The sequence below is a fragment of the Loxodonta africana genome, chromosome 17 (genome assembly GCF_030014295.1).
Source record: "Loxodonta africana isolate mLoxAfr1 chromosome 17, mLoxAfr1.hap2, whole genome shotgun sequence".
Taxonomy (NCBI): Eukaryota; Metazoa; Chordata; class Mammalia; order Proboscidea; family Elephantidae; genus Loxodonta; species Loxodonta africana.
The window spans coordinates 4,406,227-4,420,460 of NC_087358.1; the positions used below are offsets into that span (position 1 = coordinate 4,406,227).

Below are 14,234 nucleotides of genomic sequence, written 5' to 3' on the forward strand. Positions count from 1 at the left end.
AGAATGAAGAAGCTTTATACTCACACTAAATGACACCCACAATGTATTGTTAAATTAACAAAAAAAAATCCGAAGAGTGGCTTCGGTATGCCATCACTGGCATGGGGGTGGGGGGACATTTGTGTGTATGTGTGTGTTTACTTGTCCTTATTCACCATATTTTTACACAAATAACGTTTGTTTGCCAACCTCCCTAACCACCCCACCACCACCATTAATGCTGTATGCTAACTTATTTTACAGCAACAGGTAAAAAAAAAAAACATTGGCACAGAGCTCTTACCAAAATATGGGACGGGGGGAGGGTAGGAGGGTATGGTTGGCAAACAAAGGTAGTGCACACGTTATTTTCGTAAAAATGCAGTACATATGTTGACTATCTCTAGACAAACACACAGTAAACTGGTAACACTGGGTGCCTCTAGGAACGGGAACTGGTTGAAGGAGTGATTCCACAAGCTGAAATGTTCCCTTCTCTATTTCTAAAATCTGAACTTTGTGCACATTATAAATTACCTATAAAAGTCTAAAGGGAACAGGAGTGGGGGCGGGACCTTCTGCTGTATACTCGTTTCGTATTTTTTGATTCTGAAAAAAGTGAATATAGTATCTACTAAAAATTTTAATGCTACATTTTAATGAAAACTCAGTATGCTGAATTTGCCATACTGAACACCAAGAATCCTCAGCTTGAAAAGCAGTATGAAACCACTCTTCCCCAACATATTAGGGCAATATGAGGTTTTACCTAGTCAAAAAATATGTTTAAATGGGTTTAGTTCTTTCTACTCTTGACAACTTCCCTCACTATTCCATTGCATACTAAGCCAAGTGCCAGTTCATTTATATTATAAACAAAAATCTGATATAGTAGTTATTGTCAATTACTTTATTATACTGAATCTGATCATCTTCTACAATAAGTTAATAAAACCATTTCTGAAAAGGCAAAACAGAGACCAGACCCTGGGTTAGTGGAACTTCACAAAGGCCAGGTATCTCTATGAAACCTTTTCTCAGAAAGCCAGCCAACATCATATCCTGTAAGTCGGACATACAAGGTTAAGGTTCTTTTAAAGATCAAACAAAATAAGATACACTATCAAAATGAAAACAAAAGTACCCTACAAATGCAGGTTAGGGTCAGTATCATCTTCCTCATCATCATCATTGAAAGGAAGAAAAAGGAGATTAATCCAGAAAAACAAAAGCTTCTATAAATCAACATGAATTTATTGAAGACATTCTCGTACACAAAAACACAACATCTCCCTCCCCCCCCGGCCCCGGAAAAAAATAAAAACACAAAATTTGACATAAATTATTTGCTACCAAAAGCTATTCTAAAGATAGTTAAAGAAAACTACTTTTCTTCCTCTTTTGGTTGTTTAACATAATCCAACAGCATGGCAATTATACATGAAAACATGGCAAAGTGAGCATATACGTTTCTGAAACAGAGGTGATCCTGAAAGCATTTATAGTAGGGAGCTTTAGCATAATTTCCTAATTGTCTTCTCTTCATTTAAGGTTCCTGAACTAAAATTATAAGTTTGGATTTAATACATATTCTGTTTAGCTTTTATACAGAGTAACAGCACTGAAAAAAAAAAAAACCCTAATTGTAAGAGACTGCAATCAAACTACAATGCTTAGAAGGGGAATGGTTATTCAAAGTATAAAGAAGGTAATTTGAAATATATATTAAAAGGCATACTTCCTCTCTTGACATAAAATTAGGTCTGTCACAAAGGTATAAACTCATTCACTTTATATGACAAACTAAATGTTGATTTTACAACATCCTCCATTTGAGCAGTGTCTCAGATAAGGAATTCAAATTTGTCAACACTATAAATGGACATAACACTTATCTGTTACCTACCACCAAAAACTATGATTTTTAGATGGAATTATTTGTTAATGAAAAGACTCTCCAATTACTAAATCTATAAAGCAATGCCAAACAACCTAATTGTTTGATTTCTGAATCTGAGTTAACATTCAACATGTAAATAATCAGATCTTTTCATATTTTAACTACTTATCAAAGCTATTTAACAGATTCAAATTCTGAAAAAACTGTTATACAATGATACATCACGAAATGTGAACATTCAGTACGATCAACATTTGTTTATTAATGACAACATATAAAACAATTTTTTTTTTCTCTTTACCTCAAATATCTGTGCAAACTGGGTCTCTTTACTAGAAAATATTGCATGGATACAATGAATGGCATACTTGGCTTGTCGGGGAGGTCCTTTTTTAGATTTGTGATGTAAAACAGGAAGCAGGGCTCTGAAGAAAAGCAAATAAATCAGAAACATCAATGTGACTTATGCTAGAAACTTTAATGTTTGCATATTTGAATTAATGTTTTGTGAGAACAAAAAACGTCACAAGATCTACTCAGACTCGTTTTCAATAGTCTATAATTTTACTTGGTAATCATCTTTATTAAAAACATAATCTAAATACAAGTACTTTGGGTTTTTTTCCCTTTTTATTCAACAATTATAAACACAAACAAGCTGTTGACACAATCCCTCCTCTCTGGCACTGTCCCCAGGAGGCCTTTCTCTTCCCTTCTCACGGCTGTTACTGCACCCTTACACAAAGACCACTGTGATGGCACCTACATTGTTCCCTTGTTCTCAGGTCTCTGCCTCCTCAGCCTTACCCTCCGCTTTGTGCCAGAACAACACACCTAAAAGGGCAATCTGCTCACTTAACCAACACCTTCTTGAGTGCTTCAGTGTGCCAGGTGCTACTTGGGGCCCCACATCCCAGCCTCATGCTACCAGCATACGAGGGGACAAGAGAAATGAGACACGTAAACAAGCAGTACATGTGGTACGTCAAATTGTGGTAACGGCTATAAAAACCCGTTGCTGTCAAGGCGATTCTGACTCATAGCGACCCTACAGGACAGAGGAGAACTGCCCACAGAGTTCTTTACGGAAGCAGTCTACCGCACCTTTCTCTCATGGAGGAGGTGGTAGGTTTGAACCACCGACCTTTTGGTTAGCGGCCGAGCGCTTCACCACCGCAACAACGGCTACAGGTATAAGAGAAAAAAAAACAGAAGAAGAGGATGGTGGCGGGGGGGAGTGTAGAAGACTGTTCGGATTTTAAATAGGGTAGTTATAGAACATCTCTCTTATAAACTAACATTTGAGCCAAGTTCTGAGGGGTGTGGGGAGGAGGTCATGTAGCTCGCTGGAAGAACACTCTTACTTCTCGAAAACTCAAAATGGCTTCTGAGTAAAGCAGAAGCTCTCAGCACAACCAGCATTCAAACATCCTGTGGCAAAAGCAGCTTCTGTATCCCCCCCTCCGCCATGGCCCAACACCCACCTCCGGCAGCGAGAATTTAGAGGGCCGACACGTCACCACAGTACGAACAGTGTCTCATAAAAGGCAGCAACAGCAAACTGAGGGTGAAAACGTGCATTCGTATTACAGAAAAAGGGTTAATACTCATCCCTAACACATAAAGATCTTCTAAAAATGGAGAATGAAAAGACCAAGCATGCCACAGAAAGATAGGCTAGACATAAAGCCGTGCAAAAACTTCTTCAGAAAGAGGCAGGCAGGTTCCCCTGAGGGGGTCCCTGGTGGTGCAGTGGTGCAACACCTGAAAAGATGCACACTTCACTCCTAAGAAAATAAACACAAATTACAGCTAACCTGAGAGGGCCGCTGCTTCCGATCACAATGGAGTCACTCGGACAATTTAGCCTCCTGCCTCAAGCAACCAGAAAGCAGGATGCTACATTAAACAAAGCTTTCATACACTGGACAATACTCAGCAAAGACTGTGATCCCTAAGAGATGGGAAGAAACAAGAAGAGCCCTACATCTGCCCCAGCTCGCTGCGTGGAGGTAGCTTCCAGACATTGTGCAAGAAGGAACCCAAACGGAGCCTGGTAGTCTCACTCACCAAGTGGAGGGAGGCAGAGGTAGGAGTTCAGGGAGACCAACGAAGCTACAATTTTTAGGGTACAGGACTAGAGAGGGGGAAGCTACAGGACAGTGAGTCTTTGACTGGATGTGTGCCACACATGAGAAGAAACTACCACGGACCAGGAAAAGGATGTCTGGAAACCAGTAGGCCAGACACATCCCTGAACATACACAGGTCAGGAGAAAAATGAACAGCCCTAGAATGGCACAAATGACAGAATTAGCAAAGACATCAAAACAGCTGTTATAAATGTGCTCCCTATGTTCAAGAAGGTGCAGGAACCCATGAGCGTGATGAGGACAAAAATGAAATCTTCAGAAAAGACCCAAATGAAACTACTAAATGTGAAAAACACAATATCTGAGGTGAAAAGTACACTATCCAAAACCCATTGCCGTAGAAGTGATTCTGACTCACAGCAACCCTATAGGACACAGTGGAAGGGTTTCCTAGGCTATGATCTTCACAGAAGCAGACTGTCAAATCTTTCCCCCAAGGAGCAGTTGGTGGGTTCAAACAACCAACCTTTCGGTTAGCAGTAGAGTGCTTAACCACTGTACCACCAGGGCTCCTTGAAAAGTATACTAGATGGAATTTAAATCTGATTATGTATTGCAGAAGAAAAGATGAATAAACTTGAAGACATAACTATAGAAACTGCAAAATAAAATGAGAGAAAGAGAGGAGGAAAAAAAAAGGTCATTAACCTGTAAGCCAGTAGCAAGTAGTCAAAAACACATGTAATTGGAGTCCCATAAAATAAGGTACTCACTGCACCTTGGGAAAAGATAGGAAGAGACAATATTTGAAGAAATAATAGCTCAATTTTTTTTTTTCACATTTGATGAAAATCACAAACCCACCAATCCAAGAATCTCAAGCAGAAGTAACAGCTATTCCGTGGCATGCCATTATCAATTTGGTAAAAACCAGTGAGAAAGAGAAAATCTTATAGGCAGTCCGAGAAGAAAGATACATTGAGGAATAAGGAATGACAGAACGCTTTCCCACAAAAACAATTCAGTCCAGAAGATAGTGGAATGATTTCTTTTAGGTACTAAAAGAACTGACAATCTAGGATTCTATTCTGAGCAGAAGAAAAATTTATAAGGTGAAAATTTTATAATAGAAAACATTTCAAATCAATGATTTAACCTTCCACTTTAAGAAATTAGAAGAAGAGCAAAACAAACTTGAAGTAAGCAGACAGACGGAAACAACAAAGAACAAAAATTAATGAAATACAGTCGGCCCTCAGATTTGCACGTTCCGCATCTGCGGATTCAACCAACCACAGACCAAAAATATTCAGAAACAAACGAACAGTAACAGACTTTTTTTAAATCATTAATCCCTAAACAATATGGTATAACAACTATTTACATAGTATTTACATTGTATTGGGTATTATAAGTCATCTGGAGATGATTTAAAGTCTAGGGGAGGATGTGCACAAGTTATATGCAAACACTACACCATTTCACGTAAGGAACTTGAGCATATGAGGATTTTGATACCTGCAGGCGGTGTTGGAATCAATCCCCTGTGGATACCAAAAGACAACTGTAGGCATAATCAATGAAATCTTAAAAAAGAAAATAAAAAAATAGAAACAATGAAAACAAAATGAGGTTCCTTGAACTATCAATAAAGCTGATGAACTTTGAGCCAGGCTGATCAGGAAAAAAAGAAAGAGGACGTATATTATCAGTATCAGCAATGAAAGATGACAACTTCAGATCCTTCAAACAATGGATGAGAGACTATTATGAGCAACTTTATGCCAATAAATCCGACAATTCAAATGAAACATTCTTGGTGAATGTTCCACTGCACTTGACGAATTCCAATTTTTGAAAGAAACAAACTACCAAAGCTGATTCAAGATAAAAACAGATAAACTGAGTGCCTATTAAAGGAACTGGGTGTGAAGTTGAGCATTGGTCCACAAAGAAAACTCTGGTCCAGGTGACCTCCTTCTCTGGTGGATCCTACCAAACCCTTGAAGAACAAATAATACCACAAACTCTCCAAAAAATTCTTCCAGAATAAAGAAGTGGAGAAAAGATTTCACAACTCACTTTGTGAGGCCAGCATCACTCTGATACCAAACCAAAGACAATGCAAGAAAACATAACTATGGAACAACATCCCTCATGATGACATATGCAAAAATATTTAACAAGATTATATCTAACTGAATCCAACAATATACATATAATAAAGAGAACTCATCATGGTCAAATAGACTTTCTCCTAGGAATGCAAGGTAGGTTTTCATTCAAACGTCACTGTAATTTTAAAGGGAAGAACCATATGATCATCACAATAGACGCTGAAAAAGCATTCAACAAAACTCAACACTCATCATGATAAAAACTCGAGGTAACAAAGAACAGAAGGACACTTCATCGAACTGATAAATGGCATCTACAAAAAAACCCACAATCAACAACTGCCTCCTTTGCCCTGTGATCGGAAGAACTAAACGGTGCCCAGCTACCATTACTGAACGTTTTGATCAAAGATTCTAAAGAAGCCTGATCAAAAGGGGGGAGAATGTGGAGAAGAATTTCAATTCTCATGGAATCCAGACTTTCTGGGGGTACTGAGGCTGGATGATCCCCCAAAACTCCTGCTCTGAGATAATTTTTAACCCTGAAACCAAAACCCAAAAATATTCCCAGAAGCCTTCTTTAAACCAAACAACTGTCTAGCTTATCTAGTAAAGAATGTCTGCTGTGAGCACTGAACTCTTTTAAAGAATTTATTATATGGGACTGAATTGTTAAAAGCAACTCAAAGGTCAGACAGGATGCTGAGGGGGAAGTGAGTTTACGTTAATAGGGGAGAAACAAATTGGAAAAGAAGGGTGAGAATGGCTGCACGATTTAAAGAATGTAATCAATGTCGCTATATTATACATGTAGAAATTGTTACAGTGTTGTACATTTTGCTGTGTATATTTTCAACAATTAAAAAAAAAGTGCAAGACTATACCCTGAAAACTATAATGTACTGCTGACAAATTAAAGAAGACTTAACTAAAGAGCTATACCATGTTCATGGACAGATGGACCCAGTACTATAAATATGTTCATTCTCGGCAAAGTAGTCCAAGGCAACACAATCCCAATCAGAATCCTTGTGGGCTTTTTTGAAGAAAATGACAAGCTGACTATACAATTTCTGGACATATAAAGGGCCTAGAATAGCCAAAACAACTTTACAAAGAAAAACAAAGTTGGAGGACTTACAGTGATTTAGAATTACTACAGTAAGTGTGAGATTGGTGTGAGAAAAGATATCAGTCAATACCATAGAAACACACATACACACATGGGCCAACTGATTTTCAACAAAAATGCCAAATTACCTAAACAGGGAAAGGTAATCTCTTCAACAGATGGTAGAGGAACAACTGAATAGCATATGGGGGAAAAAAATGAACCTTGATCTTACTTCAAACGACATACAAAAACCAACTAAACAGGGATCACAGACATACATATAAGAGCTAAAGCTGTAAAACTTCTGCAAAACACACCAGAGAAAATCTTTGTGATCTCTGATTAGGAAAAGATTTCTAAGGACACAAAAAGCACAAATTATAAAAGAATCAAAATTAAAACCTTTTGCTCTTCAAAAGGCTGGTAAGAAAATAAAAAGGCAAGCCAAAGAGTGGGAGAAAATAGGCAAATCACGTATCTAATAAAGAACTTGTATCCAAAAAACATAGGGGATTCTTACAACTCATTAGGAAGACAAACAACCCAATTTTAAAAATGGGCAAATGATCTTAACAGACACTTACTTCACCAAGGAACATATATAAATACCAAAAATCACCTGAAAAGATGTTCAACATCACTAGTCATCAGGAAAATGCAAAGTTAAAATCACAATGATAATACCACTAGCCACCACTACCCACCCATCGGAAAGGCTAAAATTTTAAAAACTGACAATGCCAAGTGCTGATAAAGATACAGAACAAAATTGCCGGTAGGAATGCAAAATGGTGTACTTCGGAACACGGTCTGGCAACATCTTATAAAGTGAAACATACACTTAACATACAAGCCCACAATTCCATTCCTAGGCAACTACCCAAGAAAAATGAAAACGTCTCTACACAAAGACTTGTCAAAGAAGCTTTATTCATAACAGTCAAAAACTGAAAACAATCTAAATGTCCATCAGCTGTGAACGATAAGCAAAATGTGCTGTATCTATTCTAGGAAATACTACTCAGCAATAAAAAGAGCAAACACCACCATGCAGAGTAACGTGGAGAATCACGAACACATTATGCTAAGTAAAAGAAGTCTGACAGAACGATTACACACTCACTCCTCACGTATCAACATGGTTAGGGCCCAGAGATCAGGCTGCCACACACCCAGCCCCACCCAGGCGGAGGCTTCAGGCCCAGTTCAGCTCACTTTGGGGTGTCATTAAACTTGCAGGCATTTCTTCCACCACACCCTCCCCATACCTCTTTCTTTCCTCCCTTCCCACCCCACAGCAATTTTGAGCTGCGGGGCCTCGGGCTGCACAGGACCTGGGAACCCAGAACAGATGCCTGCTGGCTCAGTGCTGCCTGCACGCCCAGCTGGTGGCAATGGCCACAGAGGAGGGGGCAGGAGGGAGGGGAGGGCGTGGGGCCACCGGACCCGCTCCCCCGTTAATGAGCAAAATAGTAGATTTTTAACTACTGTCATGTAAATACAGCACAAGACAGTATGACAAGACAGTCAATAACTGAGGAGTAGGTGTATACTGGAAACCCTGGTGGCGTAGTGGTTAAGTGCTACAGGTGCTAACCAAGGGGCGGGGGGGGGGGGGGCAGTTGAAATCCACCAGGTGCTCCTTGGAAACTATGGGACAGTTCTACTCTGTCCTATAGGGTCGCTATGAGTCAGAATTGACTCGACGGCAGTGGCAGTGGCAGGTGTATACTGCATCATTCCATTTACATAAAATTCTAGTAAAAGCAAAATTAAATAGAAAGTAGACTGGTAGCTGCCAGAGGCCTGGGGGTGAATGGGAAGGTGGCTCAGAAGGAGCAAGCTGGAACTCCAGGGAGTACTGATAGCCTCCATATTTTGTGAGGGTTCAAACGGTGAAGCACTTGGGGGCTCACCAAAAGTTGGCGTTTCAAACCCACCCAGCAGCTTTACAAAAGAAGGGCCTGGTGATCTGCTTCAGCCAAGAAAACCCTATGGAGCCAGTTCTACTCTGTAACACGGAGGCTCGCCATGAGCCGGAATCGACTGGACAGCAATGGGTACAGGTACATCTTCACTGTGGTGGCACTAGCATGACTGTATACATTTGTCAACACTCACCAAATTGTACACTTAAAACTGGTGACTCTTACTTTGGAAATCAATTATGCACTTCCTTAAAAAGCCGGAAATAGACCTACCATATGATCCAGCAATTCCACTTCTTGGAATATACCCTAGAGAAATAAAGAGCCTTCACACGAACAGATATATGCATGCCCATGTTCACTGCAGCACTTTTTACAATAGGAAAAGGATGGAAGCAACCAGGGAGCCCATCAACGGATGAATGGATAAATAAATTATGGTATATTCAGGTAATGCAATACTACACAACAATTAAGAACAATGATGAATCTGTGAAACATCTCATAACATGGAGGAATCTGGAAGGCATTATGCTGAGTAAAATCAGTCAGTTGCAAAAAGACAAATATTGTATAAGACCACTATTGTAAGAACTCAAGAAAATGTTTAAACACAGAAGAAAATATTTTTTGATGGTTACGAGGGTGGGAAGGGTGGGAGAGGAGTATTCACTGATTAGATAGTAGACGAGAACTACGGGAAAGACAACACGCGATACAGGAGAAGTCAGCACAGCTGGACTACCAAAAGCAAAGAAGTTTCCTGAATACAATCGAATGCTTTGAAGGCCAGAGTTGCAGGGACAGGGCTTGGGGACCATGGTTTCAGGGAACATCTAGATCAACTGGCATAACAAAATGTATTAAGAAAACATTCTGCATCCCACTTTGGTGAGTGGCGTCTGGGGTCTTAAACACTAGCAAGTGGCCATCTAAGATGCATTGATTGGGTGTGGTTAGCAGACAAACACAGAAGGCGCTCATTACTTGCATAAAAATATGGTATTCACTGCGGGACTGTTTACAATACTGGAAACAACCCAAAAGCCCACCAATAAGGAAATGGTTAAATAAACTATGATACAGCCACGAGATAAATGAGAGCATCTCTATATTGCACTATAGAATAAGTGCAAGTGTATACAGTTAGTAAAATGCAGAACAGAGAAACGTATGTACAGTGTACGTTATCACTGTCAAAGGGGTATATGAACACACACACATTTAAATACAGGCCGGCGCGTGATGGAAGGATAATTCTGTCTTCATGCTCATCTACTGGGAAGAGAACAAGGTAGAGCATCAAGAGACAGCCGTTAGACTTCTTAGAAGACATTTTGCTTTTTAAATCTGACTTTAGAACCAGTGAATATCTTACACAATTTTAAAAAATTAAATTTTTAAAAAGCAACCTCCAAAAAAACAAAACAAAACAAATCAACAAAAGAGTATATCAATTTGTGGCATAACTACCCTAAGAGAAATAATTCCAAGTAACTTTTAAAACATGAGAATGTGCCTATAAAATCCCTTAATACAAAAGAGAAATGCCTAAACAAACAGCTGTTTCTAGGAATCACACTGGTGTGTTACTGCTATCTGAGATTGTTACGGCTGTAATATGAGATAATGCAAACCATTATTACGGAATATTATAATTTTACCATTCTATGAATTCTCAGCATGGGGAACAGACATATAAATGTAAAATCAAAAAGGTTTAGTAAAAAAGCGGTAGTCCTGGCTCTGGATTGGAAGTACCAGTATAAAGGCATGATGCACTTTACCTTTCAAAAAGGATTTTTTAGCCGTGTCTACTGCAACATCCTAGAAACATGACCCGCACACTAGCAATTAGTGCCCAGAGCACTCACAGTGAGGTTTCTTATACCACTTCCCATTCCCAGGAACCAGGGCTCCTCGTAGAAACGGCTGGTTCCAGGCCTGGGGCAGGATACGTACAAAATGGGCCCAGAACATCTTGTCATACAAGATGGCAAAGAAATTAACAGGAACTACTGGGGTTTCTCAAAAGGACAGACTCAGGGGCCGATTCAAGGTCACAGATGAGACAATCTGGGCATCAATGAGTGAGTGATGGCTGCAAACAGATTGAACGAAAATACATGTAAACCCGTGGGGTTTATCATGTTTTATAAAAACAGCTCTTAAGTGGTAGCCTCTGGAAGATGCTAGTTAACCCAGACTATTAAATAACATAAAAGTATCCAGACTTTAACCTGCCTTTCCTATATGCATGGAATACTGGGTGACCAGAGGGTAAATGCGAAGTTCTCTTTATAAAAGGGTTCTGCTAGTAAGTGAAGACGAATGACATAGGAACATCCCCACTGACAACCAAGTACCAACAGCTGCTAACATCACAGGACCAGAGACAAGACAGTTTGAACCTTCTGACAGGAGAGCACACCCCTGCCTACAAAGTAGTCCTGGGACAACAAACTAAACCAGAATCCAATCAGGCCTCCAGATTCAACTTGTCAGTTTACAGAAAATTCAAGAAGCCTGCCAAAATATGCCACAGGGATGCAAATGGTGAAAAACAGTTTGTGGGAAACTCTACAAGAGAACCAACCTGGTTTCTGTATCAAACACCTCATAAGAAGAGAGGGAGCTGGAGGGGAGCTGTGGTCAGCCAATCACAACGAGCGAGCTTAATTCAAACCCTGATTCAAGTAAACTGTCAAATAAATCACTACATTTTTAAGAAAATTAACAGACCATGATAAAGTTGTTGCTGTTAACTGTGTTTGTGATTTTTTTTTAAGAATTTTTATTTTTTAGATACATAGATGACATAGTAACAGTGTATGAGATCTGCTTGCAAATTTCAAGCGAACAGGGGCAGTGGGTAGAGATACAAATGAAACAAAGCCAGCCAGGAGTTACTCATTGTTAAAGCTGGTTGGTAGATAGTAGATACATGGGAGTTCACTCTATGTATGAAATTTTCAAGGATAATATATTTTTAAAAATTAAGAGTTCATTAAAATGTTATCTTTTTAGTCTATGGTCTGTAGCTTCTTTGTACAATGGAAACTTTTGTGGTTACTTCAGTAACTAAACTCTTCAGATAAGACCCATCCTTATTACAGATCATATCTTACATTATAAACATTGAGAATCTCTGTTCTCAGTAATCAAGAGAAAAATTACAGGTCACACACAAGTAAGAAGTGACTTTGCTTGGCATTTTTTAAGACAGTTACGTGAAATTTTACACTTATCCAGAGTTTTGTGTATTTGTTTATTTCAATAAGCAATTATAGGGGGGAAAAAAAAGAAATAAACCAAGCCAATAAACATACAGAAGAAAATAACTCACACAATTTTAATAATTCTGAAGTTCTGGGTAGAGTCTTAGAAGTCGGTGAAACGTAAATAAAACAACTACCTTCTCTGACTGCTCTTCTATTAAGAAATTCCTATTTATGAATCCCTTCACTCTTTTTCAATTGATTATGTTGATTTTCCTCTTTACAACTGAAGGGATTTTTCCCCTGATAGCAATCACACACATGTAGAAAATGCAAATGGAACTGAAAAATATATTAAAAACATAAAATAAAATAAAAACTCCCACTGCCCTGAGGTGATTACCGTGAACATTTTGGTGAACACTCTCCTAAAGGTTTCCTCACACATACGTGACCGGGGCTGTCTAGCGGAGAACCCCATGTGTGTGAGAGTAGAAAGAATACATGATGCACAGTATCTGGAAGCATATTTTTTCACTCAACAACGCTGTGGAGAATCTCCTAAGTAAAATATTGCTCAAGTTATCCTTTTTAATAGTCGCACAGCTCTTTATGTATGGCTCTACCACAACTAGCCTAACCAGTCTCCTACTAGCGGGCATTTAGAGTGTTTTCATTTTACTTTTTGGCCTAAACAACAATATCAGAAACACCGGTGTGCTGGTTCTTTACCTACTGTCCTGAGCTTCGACAATCTGCTCAGAAAGGCTGAAAACGTACATCTGCAAACTACATTTCCCAGACTCCCTTTCCAGCTGGCTTCCCATTAGGTTCTTCTAATGAGACATTGCAGCTTCTCCAGGCCCTCTGGGTACTCACTTCACTGTCCCCAGAAACGGCCAAGCCACCCTTCACCATGGCAGTTCAGGCCATGCCAAGCCTTCTACCCACTGGGTAGTACCCCTTAATGCCACTTCTTCCCAGGTGCTCCATGAGCCCTAGAGGTGGTGGCTGCTTCCAACAATTAACCATCCCAGGGTTGCCAAAGGACGTGCGCATGCTTTCAGCCTTCAAACATCTATACCAATTTCTCCATGTTTAAAATAACTAGTATGGTTTCTGATTGGACCCCACCCATGGATCGTTATGTAGATACTGTCTCAAATGGTCTCTCTGGCATAAGTTCCTAAAAGTGAAATTGCAGAGCCGAAGGCCACACACATTTTAAGTTGATCTGTTATTACAATGCCAATCCATAAAAGTTGCACCAATATATACGCCAAGAGAGTATCACTGGGAGCCAGCTAACACTGGTCGTTATCACACAATTATTTCTATTTCTTGATTACTATTAGTAGTCATAACCATCTCTTCAAGATCTGGGAGGATCTCCCATTAGTAAATTTCTCGTTCGTTCCTTTCGCAAGTCTTCTGCTGTGAGACTTGTCTGCTATTCCTTTATTAACACAATATGTTCTTGTTGTTGCTGTTAGGTGCCGTCAAGTCAGTTCTGACTCATAGCAACCCTACGTACAATACAACAAAACACTGCCCAGTCCTGCGCCATCCTCACAATCGTTGTTACGCACTATATACATGACAGATATTAACCTTTTCTTCATTATATAAATTGAAAATATTTTCCCAGCATATCATTTGCATTTCCAACTTATTTCATTATTTTTGCTTTTGTCTAAATAGTGGTTCTCCCCCAGTGGAATATAAGCGCGGAGACTTCACCTGTCCTGCTCACCACAATACCCTCGGTACCTAAAACTGTGCCTGGTACACAGTGGGAACTTCAGAAACGTTCTTGCAACAAACTTATTTTTTAAAATAATCAAATCTATCAGTACTTCATTTATGACTTGGCATTAGTGTCCTA

At 39.3% G+C, this 14,234-nt stretch overlaps 1 protein-coding gene across 11 annotated transcripts in view; it reads right to left on the reverse strand.

Moving 5' to 3' along the window:
- PDS5B (PDS5 cohesin associated factor B) overlaps positions 1-14,234 on the reverse strand; it is a 205,264-nt gene that overhangs the window by 57,657 nt on the left and 133,373 nt on the right. For all 11 annotated transcript variants that reach the window (XM_064269928.1, XM_064269922.1, XM_064269925.1 and 8 more), the window contains one exon: positions 2,181-2,304. In XM_064269928.1, the coding sequence (XP_064125998.1) occupies positions 2,181-2,304 (124 nt within the window). The remainder of the gene's footprint in view (positions 1-2,180; positions 2,305-14,234) is intronic.